Source organism: Eptatretus burgeri, chromosome 2 (genome assembly GCF_056783735.1).
Source record: "Eptatretus burgeri isolate ZD-2024b chromosome 2, Ebu_testis_v1, whole genome shotgun sequence".
NCBI lineage: Eukaryota > Metazoa > Chordata > Myxini > Myxiniformes > Myxinidae > Eptatretus > Eptatretus burgeri.
The window spans coordinates 115,806,927-115,829,426 of NC_140962.1; the positions used below are offsets into that span (position 1 = coordinate 115,806,927).

At 46.0% G+C, this 22,500-nt stretch overlaps 1 protein-coding gene across 10 annotated transcripts in view; it reads right to left on the reverse strand.

The window, feature by feature from the left end:
• The window catches only part of LOC147032889 (single-stranded DNA-binding protein 2-like), a 151,443-nt gene that overhangs the window by 70,334 nt on the left and 58,609 nt on the right, over window positions 1–22,500 (reverse strand). For 6 of the 10 annotated variants that reach the window (XM_085870868.1, XM_085870867.1, XM_085870871.1 and 3 more), the window contains exon 6: window positions 9,888–9,977. In XM_085870868.1, coding sequence (XP_085726994.1) covers window positions 9,888–9,977 — 90 coding nt within the window. The remainder of the gene's footprint in view (window positions 1–9,887; window positions 9,978–22,500) is intronic. The other 4 variants (XM_085870870.1, XM_085870869.1, XM_085870864.1 and 1 more) reach the window with 1 other exon arrangement.

Sequence of the window (22,500 nt, forward strand, 5' to 3'; positions counted from 1 at the left end):
ATGGAGAAGGTGGATCAGACTCTTCAACGGTTGCTAGAGTGAGATGTGTATGGAAGAAGTTTCGGGAACTGAGTGGCGTGCTGACGAAGAGGGGAGTGTCGTTGAAACTGAAGGGAAAGGTGTATGCTACATGTGTGAGGAGTACGATGATTTATGGGAGTGAGACATGGGTACTGAACAAGGAGCAGCAACAAAGGCTGGAAAGGGTGGAAATGCGAATGGTTCGGTGGATGTGTGGAGTATCGTTGAGAGAGAGGAAGACAAATGATGACTTGCGGAAGATGATGGGAATAGAGTCTGTGATGGATGTTGTGAAGAGAAACAGGTTGAGCTGGTTTGGGTCATGTGTTGAGGAAGGATGAAAGTGACTGGGTGAGAGGAGTGTTGGAAATGAGTGTGGTAGGATGTAGAGGACGGGGAAGACCGAGAAAAACTTGGCTAAAGGTGGTGGAAGAAGAAATGTGGGCAAGGGGATTAAGAAGGGGAGATGCAGAAAATAGGGTAAAGTGGAGAAGATTGTCATGGGGCCCGCAAGGCTAACCCCCGCTTTAGCAGGGAAAATGGCCTTTAAATGCTTGTGTGTGTGTGTGTGTGTGTGTGCAACAATGGCCATGTTGTCAACAAAAATTGTTCTCCAACAAATGGACGTGACATGCAACTTCCACAAGGAAGCAAGTTCCCAGTTTTCCTGGTGTGTTTTAATCATGCAAAATTACCAAAATAGATTTTCTTAACCCTCTGCTGTCAAATAGTATCTCATAAAAGCAGCTTTTAGAAAGAATAATTCTTCATTTCTGCCTTTCTTTCATTTTTCGACTAAAAGCAAAAATACAGGGTGTTCCAAAAAGACCTAGACAACCTTTGTTGTTAATATTGTTGCGGTTCTGCAAAACCACATGCCTCCAAGGCAATGGCACCCAACATACAGTGATCCCCAGGCAGTTATTTTGTTAGTCTTCATGCAGTCAGACCTTCCCCTCATGTCTAATTGGTTAACGGAATGAAGAGCGTTGCATGGGTCTAATAGCTAGGTCTAATAATTATATCTCTATCTTCTTTTCAATCCTGATTTCCATCCAACCCTTTCCTTTTTCCATGATACAAATCGAAGCAGGCACCACACCCAGGCAGCCACCCTGTGAGAGACTCACCACCAACACTGTACAGAACGCGCATGGTGCGCCCTTTCATTCAAATCTGCGCGCCGATTTACAACGGCGTCTCACCTTGCTCCACCTTCGCTCACCAAAAGCTCTCTACCTCAACCACCAACATCTCCCACACACGGGAAAAATCACCCCGTGCTGCAATTCGCCACCAAACGGGCGTGCTGCGCAGCCCAGGCCACTCAGACCGCGTGGCGCGGGGATGGGCCAAGCACGTTAACAGCACCAACCACAGCTCACCGGGGTGCCCCAAATGGCTGCGGGACCAACACGACCCTCGTCCAGTCACCAGAAAACGGCCCGGGAGTTCGGTGCAAAGCTCTGGGCTGTGTCGCGCCGGATGTGCGAATGAGAGTGCTTCCGGCCCCCGAGGAGACTGGCTGGCATGGTGGGGCCAGGACCCAATGAGGTAGCGCGATTCGGGTGACGGCGCGTCGCTTCGGGTCGTCGCCCCACCCTTCTCCCGGGACTTATAAAAGGCGGATCGCGAAGCCATCCACCCTCTCTCTCTCCCTGCACTTCCTCGCCTGCCTGCCTCGCACTGTCTCCACCTGTTTGCCGCGCCCACTTCTTGGCCTCTCTGCTCCGCCCTCTCTTCACTGCACCTCGTTGTTTGCCTGCCGCTGCATCTACACTCGGGGTTGGTGTGCGACAGATGTTCTTCTGGACCAGTGCGGAGCACACGTTTCCACGAGCCCCAGCAAAGTGATTAAGCAGGAGATAACGCGCCGACTCTTAAGGTGGGATCTCTCAAGCGGAGCGTGCCCCAAAGCGTCCTGGGTTGCGTTGGTCGGCTGACCGCGCCAGGTATTGAGAGGCCGTTGGTTCTCATTTGCTCTCCTTCCTTCTGGCTAACTAATCTTCAGTGTGTGTGTGTGTGTGTGTGTGTGTGTGTGTGTGTGTGTGTGTGTGTGTGTGTGTGTGTGTGTGTGTGTGTGTGTGTGTGTGTGTGTGTGTGTGTGTGTGTGTGTGTGTGTGTGTGTGTGTGAGACAGCACCTGTCATAGCTTAAATTAATATCGTAGAAGATATAATGGGATGTCTGCTCTGTGTCTGCTTTTGTAAATTGCTTGCCTTTTGTCACACCCCACGAATTCCTTGCTTTCCCTGCTGTACATAATAATAAACCCCATTTACTGTGCCAGATACCATTCCTCGCCAATTGTAAATAAATGCTTTTTATAGAAATGTTCCCAGGTCGTTTTCGTCTTTTCCTTCATTGGTCCAGCATGGTCTGTATCCTAGCTTAGCCAGGATGTTATTCCCCAACGATCTGTTTTCGAGCCAGTACGTCCTTGGCAGTTATGCTCGGCTGCATCTTACCCAGTGAGGTGATCCGGTTTGAACAAGGCATACCGAGGACATGTCCCCTGGTGATTAGATCATGTGACAATTTTAGGTAACCGGTTTCCATTAGACTGAGGACTCTAAGTCACATGATTGAGTAATTGGCGTTCACGGCCGATTATAATCGGCCGTGATTAGCGACCGCTAATTAGCGACCCACCACGTCACAGAGTTATCCGTGTGCGACGACCTGCGATTCCAGAGGGTCTAGTGGAAACCCGGGGTAGCTGGTCCCGTGGTCTTCTCGCCCCGATCCCGGGTCCGCAACAATATACTTAGTTTCACAAATGATGGAATGATACCCTTTCTTTTATATGACACAGAAACTCAAAAAGTTTTCTATATTTTTAGGTCTGGTGGTTTAATGTAAAAGAAAATGGCGACTCAACAGGAGAAAGCTCAGTGCGTCGAATGGTTCAGAGATGAGATTTGACGCGCAAGTTCAGCGTAATTGCCATCCAAGGTATGGAAGGAATTTACCATCACGGACTGGTATCACAGAGTGGATCACGGACTGGTATCACAGAGTGGTACAAGAGGTTTAAGGAGACTGGAAGTTGTCAAAAACAGAAAAGTACCGGTCAATCAAGCACAAATGTAGCAGACATTGAACGAGTGCATGAATAATTTCAACAAAGTCCCAGAAAATCAATCTGACGTGCATCCAGAGAACTTGGACGACCAACCACCACTGTACACAGGATTTTGCATAAAAGACTGAAGCTTTATTCCTTCAGATGCTGCAGTTTTGAGTTCCTGCAGAATCTGCAGGAACTCAAACCAAATGACGGATCCCAACATAAGGCAAATGGCTTGGAAAAACTCAGTCAGTCGCATAGAGGATGACGAATACCAACTGAAAAAGGTCATATTCACAGACGAAGCTTGCTTTCATGTATCGGGGAAGATCAACTGGCACAATGTGAGAATCTGGGCACAATGTGAAAACCCCCACGTGATCATTGAACACGTAAGTGAAAGTCCAAAGGTCAATGTATGGTGTGGTCTTCTCCATGACCGCTTGTTCGGTCCGTTTTTCTTTGTGGAGGATACAGTGACCTCAACAATTTACATGAACACGATGGAAGGATTCGCCTTCCCATAGATTGAAGAACCTTCAAACAAATATCATTTTTCAACAGGACGGAGCTCCCCCTCTTTGGACCTTAGTCGTTTGAGCCGTCCGAAATGAAAATTTTACAGGTCGCTGGAATGGCCGAGATGGACCAGCGACCTGGCCCCCATGATCAGCAGACTTACCCCCCTTGATTTTTTTCTGTGCGGTTTTATTAAAGATGTCGACAACACCAAGGTGGTAAACCTGCAGGATATTTGTTCTCGAATCACAGCTGCATGGGCACTGGTGCACGCAAACATGATGAGCCAAACATGGCAAGAACTCGTGTACCGCCTTGATGTCGTGCACGTGACAAACGGAGCTCACATTGAAGTGTATTGATGGTGTGCACAAAACTTTATGAGTTTCTGTATCATATAAACCAAAGGGTATCACATCATTTGTGGTTCTAAATATATTAACAAACAAAGTTGTCTGGGTCTTTGTGAACACCCTGCAGAGCACTTGGGCATTTTGATGGTCATGCTGTGTTGTGTACCATGCACATCATGTCAATACTGTTGCCACCATGACTGCTGCTGCTGTAACCTCCCATTGTTCTGCAGCAGCAAGTTGAAGAGACTGTTTGAAGCCATGCCAACTGGGTAGTCTGAACATAGCTTTGAGCATGCTATTTATTTTATGTGGTATATAATGGGCACTTTGGGTTGAAGGAACATCCAATTTCTGTAATATGTGAAAGAACACAAGACCAAGGAAGTTGCATTTTTGTCTTGGTTTGAAACAAATCTTCAACTTAATTAATTTTAGTGTCAAAATGACCAGGGTTAGGTGTCCAGGAGAGCGTTGTGGTTTCCAGTTGTTGTCTCTAACTGGCACAGCTTCAGTGGGAGCTTTGTCTTATGCTGTTGTTTGTCCCATGATTTGTTTTGATGGGTTTGCAGTGGCCATGTAAAATAAAATAAAAATATTATTACCTCCACAACCGAAGGTGAATAGAGATTATGTACTCAACCCTGTCTGTTTGTGAGCAGGATATCTCAAAAGGTTATGGACAGATTCGAACAAACTTGGTGGATAGGTGGGGTGTGTGCCAAGGACTAATTGATTTGATTTTGGTGAACATCTGGTTATGAGAATTTTTTGATTTTTCAAGTGATTCTTCACCGTTGAGAGATTGGGCCAAACACGATATATAGCATGATGATATTTCAAAATGGGGTGGACAGATTGTGACAAAACTTACTAGATGAGTTGGGTAGATGACAAGAACAAGCCCATTCGATTTTGTTTGAGGTCCGAAAACAGATCCGGCCTATCAGTGGAATCCAAAACTTAAACTGTTCCACCTGGCAGAGCTATGCATTCTACTGAGTGCCGTTTTAGTTATTAGCCTGCATTCATGAAGCAAAAAATGGGGTTACGCGATCAGTCCCGTACGTGCGTACGTGCGTGTCTGCATTTTGTTATTCCCTTTTCTCTGGAACCGCTTGTCGGATGGACACGAAATTTTCAACATTGGTGTGACTACTCATGTACAATGTTTTAATGATAATTATGACATTGGTCACGTGGTTTGGCAGCCATTTATTTATTTATTTTTAAACAACACCTTCAAAAATTTTCTTCTCCGAAACGGCTCAACAGATCAAGGAGAAACTTTACAGGTATGACCACCTATATATGAGGAACAAAACATTCCCCACCAATGACATCAGATGTCACATGGTTTGGCAGCCATATTGGATTGAAGGGAAATATTTTTTAAATTCTCTCTTGAACCACTACATCAATCGATGTGAAACTTCAAAATTATGATCTAGTAGTGATGGGGAATATATGTTAAAATTTCATCTTGATCAGACACATGACCTGGCATCCAGAATTACTTAAGTTTTTTTTGAATCTGCGTTCTTTTTGATGTTTTTTTTGTTTTGAATAAGGCTCACTTGGCTGCGCCTGGATGGGTTTGAGGGTAGAGCAGAAATTCAAACCCGTGTCCTTTCCAGGTTTCTCCTGGTGACTTCATCTTTGCTTTTTGCTTGTTTGGTTTCCTTGATTTCCTTGTGTTCCTTGTGATGACTCCAATGCAGTACCTATTTTATTTGGCCTTCCATTTGATTTTGATTCAATTATTCCTAAATACAAATTTGCTGCCAGAAGAGTTGGTTCGCACCAAGTCCTTCTCGAGACTGAGTGGGGCAAGTATTCCATGAATACCATCTAGTTTATTTTAATGCAGTCACTGCTACTTTATCTTTAACTCAAATATTTCATTACACCAAGTACTCATGGAAATGCCACCGATTGTAATATGTACCAACTACTGGCATTCATGCTCACTAGTAATGATCTAATCATATCTCGTGAATGCTCTCGAGTATTCAAGCAAATTAATTTTCATACAATAGTTTACCTTACAGCCTGAGCAGCAGCCACCATATATTCCGAGGTGAAAAAAAGTTAACACAACGCAATAAGTAATGACGGTGTGAATGTAGTATATTGTTGCGATTTGTGCCTCAAGAATAAGCGATCATCGCCAATACAAGACATGTCCACAAAAAACTTTGAATAAATGTGGTCATACACCAAACATGAAATACAACATTGTAAACTTAGTTATTGTAATGACATCAGTTTTGCAAATGCAGATGTCGAGGTTTGTTTTGGCTTGGGTTACTTCTAACAGGAATAAGTTCTGAAATTGCTTGTGGAAACATGCCATTAGTCATTAAAAATTTTGTTTTCTTTGTCAGGTTAGTGAGCTCGTTTGACAATCCCATGAAAACTCGGGATATAAAAATTGCAGGTTCAAATCCAATATGCTTTGTTGATTTGTCCACTGTCAACAAATCCATCCATTGGGACCATAGTCTGTGTGGAGCGCTGCTGCTGCATAAGCAATTTCCTTGGCTATTGAACACAATCCTGGATGGGTCACCACTCTGACACAGGATAGCAGCAAGCTGGCACTCATTTTGCCGACCTCGGAAGGATGACAGGCAGAGTCAACCCCACCTGGTATTAATTCAACAGCCGAGTGAGATTTGAACTCAGGATCCTAGGATCCCAAGCCCAGTCAACGAATGTAGTTGCCATTTATGGATAATTACACCGTTGTCAACTAATGTCTGTTCCACATACGATGTGCATAAAAGCTTTACAAGCTTTAGATCCCCACAGAACAACAGAGTTTTAGAGATGAGTCTCCCATAATTTCAAAGCTTTACTTTCCTGCAGGGGTCATTCTAACTTTAAAAAGCAATAATTTGTGAATTATTTTCAGCAAGAAAGATTGATTTATCTATCACTTGAAATATTGCACTCGTTATCACAACAATTCAGTTTACAATTGCTAAAAATAATCGAATAATAATTCATATTTGCTGATGACGCCACCTCTGCTGTGACATCCCTCATCCTTCAGACAGGCAGGCTGCACTCTCTTCCTTCTCTTCAGCCCTCGATAGAATCAAAAGTTGGTCAAACACTTAGAATATGTCTTTCAATTCTGGCAATTCGCACTCGCTCTCTTCCTCTCTCTCCCTTCCCCTCTCCCCCTCTCTGTCCCTCCCTCCCACCTCCCCCCCAAAAGGACTGACTGGTAAACCCTCCCATATACTTTCTTAACAATCCTCTTAAGGAAGTTCAGTCACTCCAACTCCTGGGTCTCACTTTCAGCGATGATCTTTATTGGGCAAACCATGTTTCCAAGTTGGCTCCCAAATTCAGTCGCTGACTAGACATCCGCCATCGGGCAAAGACTTCCTTAGCACACCTGAACTCTTATCCACTTACAAGGTATTCATCCGCAGCTTGGTGAAGTACTGCTCTTTCCTCTGGGCTAGCTCCCTGCCTCATATCTTGCTCAGATTGACACCGTGGAAAACAAGGCCATTAAGATTCTTGGAATCTCTCATGATGAAGCCGAGTCGATGGGCTTATCATGTTCCCATCACAGACATGTTGGTGGTCTCTCTGTCTTCTACCGCCTCTTTTGTGGTCTTGCACCCTCTGCTCTTTCTGTGATTTGTCCACTTACTCCCCCCTCCCTCCCCTCCGCCCCAGGTTTCTGCAGAGTGCACGCGATCCAACATCAACCCCTTTCTGGTGACACTCCCAAAATTCAGAAACACTGCTCACTTCAACTCATTTGTTCCTCTTTCTTCCCCACCTGTGAAACCAACTGCCATATCCTCTTCAATCTTATTCATCCCTCAAGGTCTTCAAAACACCTGTTCATCACCATCTCAGATCATCCCCAATCTAAAACCATGATCTTTTCTACCCCTGTTACCTACACCCCCTTTCCAAATTTCCTGTTTTTCCTTCCTGAGAGTTTGCTTCTGTATCCATCTTGTCCACCCCATACGGCCTTCCCTACCCCTCATTCCTCCCGCACTGATTGCTTGTCCAAGTCTCCCTTCATTTTGTCCTTCAACCCTGTTGTTGGTATTTCCCACCTCTCTCTAATGTTCCTTTGACTCTGTTGCGTCCTGATATATTCAGTGTGCCAGCTCTTCCACGAGCCACGATTCTATAAAAATAAATGAATTTTTTTTTTTAAGAAAAGAGGAATTCAAACTTTGACTTTACCTTTAATAAACCATGGTGTTTAATGCCTTTAGAATCACCTTTATATTACTCTTCCCACTGCTTCAAGGATACAGCATACTGCTATCTCTTGGTTCTCCCATTTCCACTGATGATCATTTTTTTCTTTCCAACCCTTATGTCCCGCAAAATACCCACTGTTTCTTATCGGTAAGGTCTGTATGATCTTTGAAATTCAGGTAACAACCTTCTGCCTTCACCAAAATCCAATCATCATCTTCAACTACACTCTTTCCACGAGTCTAAACTTTGGATTTACACAAAGAAATTGTCACAGTGCCTCAAGAACACGACTTGATATGTGCCAATATTTATGTGATAGGAATTACCAGAAAAAGAGATCTCATGTCCCAGTGAAATTTTACATTGAATACACTCACATATATTGCAAATAACAAAAACACATAGAGTAAACCCTTAAATATTACTGGTTTTGACCAATCGCAGGCAACCTCTTTTGCACTGATTTACAGAGGTGAATTTCGACCAACTGCAGTTTTTGAGCCGAGTTGTGATGGTTATCACCCACCACGAGCCTTTTGTTGTTTCTCACTCTCCATTAATAATGATGCTGAAACGTAAAATGATGGAGAAAAGTGATTATTGTTGAGAGTTTCGAGTTTACACATAACTGTAAATCAGCGGGGCTGCTGTGGTCTGTGCAGGAGGTAAAGGAGACACATGCAGCACGTACAGTACTGTACTGTACTTATCTCCACGTCAACACCATGTTCGATGTAATCGTAATCAATTCCTTTGTTTTCGGTTATTGTTGCCCTTCATGATTTTTAACCATGGCTCTCAAGAGGAAAACTGTTGCTAGTGGTGAACCAAATGCAAAAAAGTCGAGCAAAGTGAGGTCTGACTCAGAAAGACAGGCTTCAGATAAATTATAGAAGGGAAAGAGCCAGGTTTAATCTGCTTCAACACAGCAGGAGACTTCATCGGAAAGCCGATTTATATTTATGTTACATGTTTATTTCAATTGTGATGTGTTTATTATGGGCTGCCACCCATCTTCCTCAATATTTTCTGGAAGCCCTGGAACCTAACCCCTTTACTACCACAGGAAATTGGTTTTAACTAACATGGAATTTTCCAGCAACACAACCCCTGCAATATTTAAGGGTTTACTGCACAACAAATTATCCATTTTAAAATAAGCATTTTGTGGCAAATGGATACATAGAATGATTTGAAAAAGAAAAAAAAAATACAGAAGAGTAAAAGCTGTGTTATCCAGCACACACCTCCAACCCACACTCGAGGGGCCTCAATTAAGTTGTTTACACACCACCACACAGCTGACTCACAGATTATTACCATCAAAACAGAAAAAAATTAGTTGTTTACACACCTGTGTAAACAACAAAGTGGTACTCAATGTTTAAACAACAAAGTTGTTTACACACTGTATGGTCATCTGTAAAAAAATATATTAAATTATGTTTTGATGGAGTAATGTGGTCATGCGTGAACTTAATAATGTGATTATTTAATATATTTTTCACAGGCAAAGTTCAGGAAGTTGTTCTTTTGTACCATTCTATGCACATTTGGCGCATTTGATTAACAGCAGGGGCAATGACCCATGGGGGCCGGATAACACAGCTTTTACTGTATGTAGTTTTCACAATGAAATGCATTATCACTTGAGCCAGTGTATAGCGCTAAAGATACCTGAGTAGAACTGAGGTATACCTGAGGGCCCATCATGCCAGGAGTGTGAGCTGGCTGAGGATGTGGGGAATGCTGAGAACCAGGAGGACCCTTCAAACACATACAAACACAACCACCTTTGCATTAAAAAAGTTATTTTAACATGTTATATTTTTTTAACTTGCTGCTCAATGGCATAATAGGTGAATAGGGGGGAGGAGGGGCTCAGATTTTTTTCAATGTGCAATTATTTCAATTTGCATCCTTGCACAATAAAACAAAAGATTAGGTATCCTGTAGTACATTCTACTGCAAAGAAATGGCAGCTACATGGTATGCAGGGAAGCTGTGCCTAGTCTTTGTCGATCTGTGATTGTAAATTTGCCATTGGTGAATCACAGCCAGTTAGTCAGGGACTGACACATGCTGGAGAAGTCTATTTCCACAGATATAACAGAAAAATCACAAAATTACATTTTTTTTATCTCATAAAAGAATAAGGAGTGAAATTTTTTATCCTCACCACATAAAGACAAAGTAGCATATTAAGCAAGTTATTTCACAGCAACAAAGCGTGCAATGCAATGATGAAAAATAAGCCTTCACAAAGCCATGACTGACACACACACAGAATTTCACTTTCATATAAACTACCTTTTAATACACAGATAATGCAGGAACAATTGTGAATGAGGTCATTAATTTGAAGGGGCATCGACACAGAGGTTTCCTCTGCATTCTCAAATAGATAAGAAATATCCCATAATGTTGTTACGGTTGTGGAAATTTGCATTACACCATAAAAGGTCCTCAGGTGAGATATATCGGTAAGTTCATGTGTAGTTAGCCCAAACCCGTTGTATAGAGGGAATATATGTGATCCATTCGGGCTGCGACGCTTCAGTTAGCCGTTTTTCTTTGGCTATTGTTAATTTGGTGCAAGAACAACAACGAACATTGCCACAACCAACATCTCACGATCACGCCATTCACTACACGACGCCACCTTCCACAACTACGCTACCACATCTTCGCCACTCGCCATTCAACGAGCACCGTGTGGGCGCGTGCAAGAACAAAAACCAACAACGCCTGTGGGGTTTTCCCGCCTAATTTCCCCGCCTGATGCTTCTGCCTGAATCCCCCCCCCCCACCATGCTTGATGTGAAGGGGCAGGGTGCGGCAGCTCGCTCCCGATTGGTGGATGCACAGCGTGAGGCGGTCGGAGTGGGGGCACGCCCCCCTTCGAGAGCTTTCTGGAAACGCCTCGAAGGGAGGTGGAGACAGAAATGGGGCGGGGCAACGGGGCGGAGCCGGCCCCGACAAAAGGGTGTGGGTGAAGAGTCGTGGTTGGTTGGTTGTTCCCTTGTCCCGGTTGTGTGCGAGGAGGCTCTTGGTTCGTTCAAGCGATTGAAAAAAAAGCATGGACGTGAAGGTCGACAAGAACGTCGTTCCCTTTCCTGTTCCCTTGTCCCGGTTGGAAACGATGAGGCTCTTGGTTCGTTCAAGTGATTGACAAAAGGCGTGGACGTAAAGGTCGACGAGAACGTCGTTCCCTTTCCTGTTCTCTTGTCCCTGAAGGGGAATTGTGGAGAGTTGTGGTGATCGTCCCTGGTCGGAGGTTCTGTTCGTTCGTCCGAGTTGTCGAGCTGACCACACGAGCGACGCGCGGCACGAGCTCGCGGACCACGCCGGAGGGACTCGGAGTTACGGTCGCCAAGGACTCGACGCGCTCAGGGAAGTCGCGACTTCAATTTCTTTTGGGTTTTGTGTAAATGTGTGTGTGTGGCGACAGTCTTGAAAAGTAGAACTGTTTAAGTGGTGTAATAATTATACTCGGTTGTAGCTCTGCATTGTGTCCTTGCTTTTATATGTGCATCACTGTATGGCTGTGAATACGTGCTTGTCTGTGTGTGTGTGTGTGTAATAAAGTGTGCTTGTCCAATTGTTCCCCGTCTCGCTGCGTCCTTTCCTTTGTTGAATCTCCATCTTGCATCACGTAAGGGATTAATAGTGGGTTTTAAAACACCCGTTAATTAATCGGAACCGTCAAGGCCGACAATAACTCCGCTCGGTTATCCCTGTAATACGAAACGAACTGCTTAAGCGGTTCATGTCCGGAGTCGGCCTGTGGCGTGCTCCCATCCCTCGGCAGATTACCCACGCAGGTACTTAGGTATATCGACATTCGGCGATTCACCCTATTTCGCGCGGGTAGACTGTGGACTGGGTGGTGGTGGGGTTAAACCCCCACCCGTGACTGGTTTCTGGCAGTAGTCCCAGGAGGGTCACGACTGAATTGTCCGTCCGGTGGGCGACGCGGTCGCGATTCGAGTTACGCGGCAGATCGCATGCTGGCGGGCGCGAATTCATAACAATATCATTCTCAAGAGTTCAAATGTGCTCTGCAAGTATCCTGCCCATTTTTATCCCATGCACACGAAGCAAAAAGCAGGGTTAAGTAATTGGTTTATGTCCATCCATCCGTCTGTCTACAAATGTTAGTTTATGATCGAGAAACAACTTATTTAAATTGAATGTTGTATTTTGAACACGAATCAGAAAACAAACCTGCAGTTTAACAGTACTTTATCCATGAATTTGTCCCGATCACACATGCACAGAGTGGAGTGATTTTTTTTTTTTAAGCAGTGAAGCTGCTTCAATATTTGGGTATGTCCTTCCTTTCATCCATCCATCACAAATGAAGAAGCGTGTTTATCCTAACCCTAACCCTCTAATCATCCATCCTAACCCACCGTGTTTAACTTTAAAGGGCTCTAAAGTGTAATTCTCGAGGGTTATAAAGGGTAATTCTAAAGGGTAATTATGAGTTTTGTTTGTTTCTCGGCTTTGCCCATTTAAAATGAAAAATGCCTTGCTGAACTGCTTCCTTCGGACACGGAAGCAATTTTTTTTTAAACTTTGCCTACCTCGCAGTCAAACAAAATTGAAAAGCAATCCAAACAGTAAACTTACTGTTTTTACAGATGTCATACAGGACACATAAAACAAGCATGAAAAATTAATGAAATATGTTGGAAAGGGTTTGTAACAGACACCGCAAAAATGGTGGTAAAAAGGCAGTAAATTCCAGAATTAATTTATTGGTACGGCTTTTGCAATCTTTATTTTATTTAAATTGATCTGTATACTTGAACACTGCAGAAGACAAAACGTCTTCTTTGCATTTTCAAAACCCTTCCGTTTAGCCTCCTCCTCCTTCGTCTGGAGCACACAACTGCAGGTGGAATCATTGGGCTGAGGGCGTGGCTGTGCCGCTGATGCAATGCCCCTATTACCAGTACAATGGTACTCATCTCACCGACCTCAGAAGGATGACAGGCTGAGTCAACCCCACCTGGTGTTAATTCAACAGCCGACAGGGGCTCAAACTCAGGACCCTAAGATCCCAAGCCAGCCACCCTAACCTCTAAGCAAACACCAGGCTTTTCTGTTTAGCAGTACTTGGACATGTTAAATAAGGTGGTGTATAAGGGGTGATGTATAATAGCGCTAGCTTCAATATACAGGTAGTGAACAAAAAATGGAAGTGAACACCAATGTAAAGTCCCTTAATAGAGCATTGGGCCATCACATGCGGCCAGTACGGCTTGCATGCGCCATGGCATAGAGTCCACCAGCTTCTGGAATTCTGCAGGAGAGATGTAGCACTATTCTTCCACGAGAAAATCAATCAACTCACACCTGTTTGATGGAGGTGGAAAACGGTCTCAGGCATCATTAAAGAATATCCCATAAATGCTCGATTGGGTTCAGATCTGGTGGTTGAGAAGGCCATGACATATGGACAACATCAGTGTCATGGTCATCAAACCATTCAAGGGTGACCACACTTGCTCTGTGAATGTGGGCATTGTCATCCTGGAAGACTCCCCTCCTGGTACAAAAGAAATGCTGCAACATGAAGTGAAGATGATCACTCAGTACCATTAAGTAGCAATTGGCATTGACCTTGCCTTCTACAGGAATCGCTGCATGCACCCAAACCATCCAAGGAAAATGTGCTCCACAACAATACAAAACCACCAGAACCCTTCACTGTTGGAACCAAGCATTCAGGGTTGTAGAGTTCTTTAGGTTGGCGCCACACATGCTCTCGTCCATTTGTTGAGAACATGGTGAAGGACGATTCATCTGACCATATAACATTTTTCCACTGCTCAGTAGTCCATTGTTTTGCACCACTGGACTCGCAAACGTGCATTGCCAGGTGTGATGAACGGTCTTTGCACTGCAACCCGACTATGGTGTCCCACTCTGCGGAATTCTTGGCAGATCGATTTTGATAAAACTGGTTTCACACACCCCAGGTTGAAATTTACAATCAATTGATCTGCAGTTGCTCGCCTGCTTTGCCTTGCACCTCAAATTAATGCACGGATATCACAATCCTAGAGTATGCACTTCTGCCAACTGTTGCCCTTTGCTGATGATGCCTTTCCCTCGGAGTTCCATGCTGACATCACCTTAGACACTGTTGCTCATGAAACATCAGCAAGTTGACCTGTTTTTGTCATTGAAGTTCCTGCTAAACGCAACCTAACAATCACCCCTCTTTCAAAGTCACAGAGGTCTCCTCTTGCAGCCATGCTTGCCATAATTATAGGCAACCAGGCCTGTGCAGCATTTTTATACACTAGTGCATGCCCGTACGTGTGTGGCCGTACATGCAAAAAAAAATCTTTCAAACCACGTGCCAGAAACAACCACACAGGCCGTTCCTTCGCTCTCGTGTGCCCATATGTGTGTGGCCATACGTGCAAAAAAAAATAATAATAACTTTCAAGCAACTACACAGGCCGTTCTTTCGCTGTCGAAAACGACGACTGGATTGGGGCATTGTGTTTAAGAAAATTGAGAAAGAAATCGAGAAAGTACAGAAATCGAGAAAGAAAGAATACAGCAAGTCGATAAATCGAGAAAAAAAAAAATCGAGAAAGAATACAGTAAGTCGTCACTATCCGGAAGTCAAGTCCTCACTGTCTGGAAGTTCACATATCGCAGTTACGATTATTCGCAATTTAGTTTTAATGGCCAATTATTCAATTAGCGCCAACGTATTTTGCCTTTTCGCAATGTCATCGCAAGGAAAAACACAAAGAGAAGAGAAGAGAAAAAAAAAAAACCTACATGCGAAAAAAAACCAAACAAAAAAAAACTTTCAAACAACACACAGGCCGTTCCTTCGCTCTCGTAAACGACGACTGCATTGGGGCATTGTGTTTATCTATAAATGCGCATAAGAAATCGAGAAATTATTAGAATACACTATCCGGAAGTCCGTATGTTGTAACCCGTAATGGGGAATGCGGCTGAGAATCTCTTCCCCATCAACCACGCCCACGCAGCAACGTGTCCTGTCATTGGTTGGTAAATAAATGGCCATAACTTGGGAAGCACTTGTCCGATTAATATCAAACCTTGAAAAGGCACATCCACAGGACCCCAGCAATATACCTGGCAAATTTCAATTAGATCAGACTCGTGGTTGTCAATAAACAGCGGTCAAACACACACACACACACACACACACACACACACACACACACACACACACACACACACACACACACACACACACACACACACACACACACACACACACACACACACACACACACACACACACTGCTGGAATTATAGATAGATGACCCAAAGTATGATGGGATGTTATTTTGCTAATTAGCACATGGGCCACAGTTGTGTGGAAGCCGTTGCTTTCAATATATTTGATGTCCCTCAGTTACTCAGGTGTTTCCATTTTCTTGTCCACTACATGTAGCTTAAATAGCGGTAAACCTACATAATTTCTTTAACGATCTTTAATGTCATTATTTTATTGAAATAGAATATGCATGAACACTGTGCATTGTGGTGTGTTCCATGAACCCTGTAGTTTATGAATGGGTTTATGCTGTGATCCCTACAGAAAAATGGAGTTTTGGAGATGAGTCTTCCATAATTTCAAAGCTTTACTTCCTTGCGGGAATCATTCTAACACTATAAAGCAATACCTTTTGTATTATTTTCAGTGAGAGAGATGGATTTTTCTATTGCTTGAAATATTGCACAAGGTATCACAATAATTCAGTGAAATATTGCCCCCTCCCTCCACCCAGGAGAGGCCAAATGGAGGACTTGGGCAAAAAGAAACCCAAAAAGCACATCGTGCTCAAAATGAACACCATCATGAACTGTTTGACTGGCAGAGTGCAAGTCATGGCAGTAAAGTGAACCATGGAGCACTGGCTGAGGGCGAAACAATATGCAACTATCAAAATGATACCCCCAAAATGCTCAGTGCGCATGCGCAGGAACAAGGAAGCTGAACAGATTGGGGCTAAATAAATTATATTGTGTCCAGGATAAGGATTGTTAGCCAAAATGGATCACCATCTTTGGAAAGAAGCCAAAAATACTTGCAAAAGTACCTGAGAGAAAGGGCTATGCATCTGCACAACAAAAGACTTGGAGAACGTTCTCAGCTCACCAAATGGGCATCTGCTCAGCAAACTCCTGACAATGTGGGTCGATACAAGGCTCGAGTGGACATGCAAATAGAAGCGTCTCGATTCCAAGTTCCACAAAGACCAGCTCTGGGCCAAGATAAGTGCAAGAATAAAAGGAGGGATTTTCTTTTCTTTTCCCCTTTGTCTGTATTTAAGTCCGTGTGTGGAGGCGCCTTGACTTTAAGATTCATTTACTTCACGTTATTATCATTACCTCTTGATTATTGCCCTTTGTAAATATGCCGATTTTCATTAAATGTGTTCATTTTAAGTAACTGTATCCGTGTATTTGTCGTGAGGTTCAAGTATAAACCCCCCGCTGCTGTGCCTCCCCGTACGGTCTCCGTCCCTCTGCCATTGCGCCCTTTTCCCACGTGCGAGCATAAATCTCCGAGTCTCGGCTGTCGACCTCCAAGGGAGAAGTTTGACCATCCGGGGCTGGCAGTGTTAACTGCCCGTCACCACGATATATATATATATATATATATATATATATATATATATATATATATATATATATATATATATATATATATATTGTTACGGCTGTGGAAATTCGCAATACACCATAAAGGGTCCTTACATTAGTTATGACGCTAAGTTTATGTGCAGATAGTTCCCCACTGTTGTTTAAAGGGAATTTGTGCGATTCACCAGGCTGCAACTCTTTGAGAAAGCCATTTTTCTTTTATATCGTTATTTTGAACAAACCTCCACGTAAGCAACAAGTCGCGTTGAAAACCGTCAAACGAAAAAGGGAGCCAAAAGAGTTCCCTTTTGGGCGCGCGGATTTTTTCTCGCCTACTTTTCCCCGCGCTTGGTGTGAAGGAAAGAGGGAGGGCAGCTCGCCGCCCATTGGTGGATGAACAGCGTGAGGCGGTCGGGGTGAGGAAATGGCCTTTTTCGGGAACCTTCTCGAAGGGAGGTGGAGCCGAAAACGGGGAGGAGCGAAGGGCGGAGCCCCACGCTATACAAGGCGGACCTCGCGCGAGGTCCAGGAGCTCTCTCTGTCTGGGTCGTCGACGCCACTCTCTCTCTCTGGTCCATGAGCTCTCTCTCTGTCAGGGTCGAGTGCTCCTCTCTTTTGGTGGCCAGGGTCGATCTCTCTCTCTCTCTCTCTCTCTCTCTCTCTCTCTCTCTCTCTCTCTCTCTCTCTCTCTCTCTCTCTCTCTCTCTCTCTCTCTCTCTCTCTCTCTCTCTCTCTCTCTCTCTCTCTCTCTCTCTCTCTCTCTCTCTCTCTCTCTCTCTCTCTCTCTCTCTCTCTCTCTGTCCCGCGAGCGGCCTGTTGGTGGAGACGCGGATGGGAGGCGCAGCAGTGCCGGCTGTCTGGTGGACCTGCGCGTCCGGACGAGGGGTGACGGAGAGGATTCGCCGGCCGCGTGGGAGGCCGGAACCAGGCTAATAATTATAGTCAGTGGTATTGCTTTCATTCCTTTCTTGCCTGTATCCGTGTTTCATTTCGATTTGCCTTGCTTGTAAATACGTGCACGATTCCTTGCTTGTGTTGCATGTGTAATATGTGCTTACTTAAATAAATGTCCTTGTGTGCAACTTTTCCCGTTCGTCACGTCCTCCTTTCACCACATTGAAAGTGCCATCTTGCATCGTGGAATGAGTAGTGGGTTTTGAACACCCGAGTAAAGAAGAATCGGAACCGTCGAGGTCGGCGATAACACCGCTCGGTTATCCCTGTAGCACGGAACGAAGCGCTTAAGCGGTTCGTGTCCTAAGCCGACCTGCGGCGTAGTGCAACCCCTCGGTAGGTTACCCGCGCGGGTATTTAGGTATATCGACATTCGGCAATTCACCCTATTTCGTGCGGGTAGATTGCGGACTGGGTTGTGGTGAGGTTAAACCCCCACCCGTGAGTGGCTCCTGGCGAATATATATATATATATATATATATATATATATATATATATATATATTTTTTTTTTTTTTTTTGTTACGGTTCTTGGAACCGTATGCATATAAACATAGTGTCCCAAGTCAGTTATTCCATAAAGTGTATGTGTATATAGAACCATACCTTGTGTGTAGTGGAGGTGGAGGCAGACACTGAGGTGCGTTGCTATGTTTTTTTTAGTTAGTTTAATAAATCTTTATATCCCCTCCATTATGAACCAGTGCCTTCTTCTCGCCTTCCGAGGCAAAATCTTTGTGCAGTACCTTTTTGGCGAATCCAGACACGCGTGGAGTGGACGGACTTCCTGGTATGGCCGAAACCCTGCCCAGAAAGGGCGGCCCCATTGAAGCCCCGTCCAATCAGGGCGAACAGTGACGTCGGCTTCACCAAGGCCCCTCCCCGCTGAGGGAGATCTATAAATTACGACACCATTCGTTGAATAGTCTGGTGAGCTGGAAAGCGAGTCGTCTTGAGAGTGAGCTGGAAAGCGAGTCGTCTTGAGCGGAGCGTTGGAGTGAGACGGTTCGTCGGCTGATAGCGAAAGAAAGGACAAAGGTCGTGGATTAGTTGCACTCTTTGGGGGACGTTCGTTTCGAGTGTGAGAGAGCTGGGAAGACCTCGATCCGACCTTGACCGGGTCTCTCGTAGGGTCCTGTCTGCAGCCCTGATCCCCGCCTCGGACTCCGCTCAACTCGACCCGGGCTCCTTCGCAGACACTGTCTCCATGCGGCCGGCCGTGGACAGAGCTGCACGACCATTGGCAGGTGCCGCACCCTGGAGCATCACTTTCCTCCAACGTTCAGGTACCCGAAAGAACTGCGATCTCAGCTCACCTCCCTCTCTGGCTGAAAAAGGTCCTTTGCAATACATCTATTTTGCATCAGTGTTATATTTGATCATTGTAAATCTTGCCTCTTTTATTCCCGCGTAAGTCTGCTCTGTGTCCTTCTTTTGTAAGTTGCTGTAAAATTGTTGCACGCCATCTTTCTCTCATCTTCCCCTGCATAACACCCCAATAAACCTGTTCCTGTGCCACATAAATTTCCTTGCTTCGTGTAAATAAATGATTGTCGAAATGTTCCCAGTTCATTTTCGTCTTTTCCTTCATTGGTCCAGCATGGTTTGGATCTGAGTTTTAGCCGGGTCTTTATTCCCGATATTCTGTTCTTTCCAGCCGGTACATCCTTGGTAGTTCCACTGGGCTGCATCCGATCCGGAAAGGTGGTTGGTAGAGTGATCCAGATCGGGCAAGGCGTACCGAGGGCGTGGTTCCCCGTTAGACGACACTGCGTGGTTAATTAGGTAAATTGGTTCGAGACAAAAAGACCCTACGCTACGCAGAGGAGGTATTGGCATCCACGGTCGGTTAACGAACAATTCCGGGAGTCTCGTGGGAGACGACATAACTTCCCCCACCTAGCGGTCGTTCTCGCCACCGGAGCACGGCCGGCAACAACATATACATACACATATATATTGTTGTGGCCGGGGGTCGGGTACGAAGACCACGAGGTGGGGGAGGCTATCTCGGTTCCCACCAGACTCCCCGGAATTGTAGGCCGTCGCACACGGATAATTCCATGACGCGGCGGGTCACTTACCCGACAGTGGGTGCGTCGTCTGTCTTCAGGAGCGCGTGTGGTGTCCGTGTTTGTGAAGGAGGGGCTTGCGTGGAGAAGGGGCGGAGTCCAGAGTGCGTAGATGGAGTGGTAGACAGGACTAGGTAGACGGGTGGGGCCAACGTCATGTGGGCGGAGATGAGGAGGCGGAGTATAGGCAGCAGGAGGCGGGTCACGGTGATGTCGACAAGGGCGAAGCCAGAGCGAGAGGCGGAAAAAGAGAGAAAGGCGGAGGGACCGCTCCGACTTTTATAGGGCTTGCAGCGCAGAGAGAGGGGCCACCCCGAAGCGAAACGTCATCACCTGAATCTGGTGTTCCGATTGGCCCCGACCCCTCACGTGGCCTGCTAACTTTGGCCGGAAACGGCCTCACTTCGTTTCCGGCAAGGTCATCTCAGAGGTGAAGCTCCGACCCCATGACATGACACGAATCGCCCACACCGAAATTGGCACGCGAATCGTCCCGCAAAAACCCCCAGGCCGTGCCCCGGCGACCAGCCGAGGGTCCCGCACACCCGCTCTGGCGTCCGACAAGGGCCGATCAAAAAGCCCGCTACGCGCGCGACAACGCGGCCCGCACTGCACAACACTCCCGATCGCAGCTTCGCTGGCCGCAGAGATGAGAAGACGTTCACCATCCGTGGGGAATCCGCTGCTGCCAGCGAGAGCAGAAGGTACATCGTTATGGATAAATTCATGCATGTTTCGCGAGCGGCGCACGTGTCTGCCTTCAAGCACATTCAAAACAGTGCGCGGGGTTCGGCCATTGCCCACGTGGTCAGTGCTCGCGTTCGCCCGATTCTGCTAGCATGTGCATGGGGCGAACACCAATATGTGTCAGATATTTGGTTTAAAAGGAACGCACCGCTTTTACTCCGCACACTCGTATCCCGCGCAACATGGCGTGGAGTCGCCTTTATCGGCCTCCGTACACGTTTCGTGTAGCGTGGGTGGCGTGTTGGCTGTGTTTCCTGTGTTGTGAAAAACACCATTCATGCAGCCTCTTAAGAGGTATTCATTCGTATGCCTTTTTAATGCAACCGGCAATATTCCCCAGATGATCGGAAGCTCAAGTCGATAATCCCGCCCTGCTAAGCACACTATATGACTCGCTGCACACGTTGGGTTTAGGGCTCGCTTGGGAACGAGGGCTCTGCGCCGTATCGTTTCCTCGCAGCGGCGCCGCACACGCTGGCCTCCACGAGGGCCCACCACACAGCAAAGGCGCACGTGGCTCAGATTTACCTCAGGAATAATCAGACAAAAAGAAGAGTAGGGACGAAATGAAGAAAAAAATGATGTAAGCAAACCTAGCTATGAGATCATCGCAACGTACGCCCTTGTTGTCCCATGAGACAAAAGGAAAGGGACTATCTACACATATAATAATAGAATAACTGTCTTGGGACCACTATCTGTTGGATGCATTTGGGTCCGAGAACCACAACAATATATTGTCACGAATTTGATTGCACACAACATACAGGTTCCTTCAGTCAGCTACGTCGATAAGTGCTTGTTCCCGAGATAGCTCACCTTTCATTGTTTAAATGTTCAGAAATCGATTAGATGCGCTGCAGATCGATATAATAGTTAGGGAACGAACAATGGAGACATCCGTCCCCCTCTTCTGCGAAGAGCAAGAAGAACCCTGGCGTCCCGTGACTCATGATGTCAACAACTCCCTCCAACCCGTGGCTGAGTGGGGGATGGAGCACGAGGGCATGAGTCATGAGTCACGCCGGGAACGGGGGAAGGGCGGGAGAAGGATAAGAGGAGATCTATTCTTTTGTTCGGGGGCAGAGTGGGAGAAGGGAGTTGAGGGGTCGTTCAGCACACCGTCGGGTCCTGCTTAACTTGCGTTAGGGTTGAGGCCTTCGGAAGCTTTTTGCTTCAGCTGTCTCAGTGAGCTTCGGCTGAGGCCTGGCTCGGGAGGAGGCTTCTTGGAGGATTTTTGCTTTGATGGTTCCGTGCGCTTCGGCTTCTGTTTGGCTCGGGAGAGCTTTTTGCTTCGAGCTGCTTTGTTTTGGAAGGAAGTTGAGCCGGTTGCTCGGCTCGAGCTGCGACTGGGGGCTTCTTCTTCTTCTTGGTTTGTGGAGCTCTTTGTTCTCCATTTTGGTTCCCGGCTTGGTGCGACTCATCGACCTCTTCGTGGAGGTGGTTCCTCGGGGCAGCGACGCATCGACGGGAAGGATCGGTGCCTCGTCTCACCAGCACGTGTTGAGAAGCGCGGGAGGTGGTTCTTCGGGGAAGCGACGCATCGACGGGAAGGATTGGCGCCTCGTCTCACCAGCACGTGTTGAGAAGCGCGGGAGGATTCGCGGGAACTCGGGAAGGATCGCAGCTCACGGCGATTGGATCCAGCTCGCTCTCGCTGGAGCCCGGGTCCGAACAACTTGAAGACCACACGAGGTGGAGAGGTTCGAGATAGGCTCTGGGTTTCAGCTCAGCTGTCCTCCGAGCTGGAGCTCGTTATTAAAGAACTCTGCCACCATTTCTTGGGTGTGTGTGTGTGCGTACGTGTGTCCGTGGGCCCGTCTAATAAGTAGGAAATTGTTAAGTGCTTTGTGTGCTGT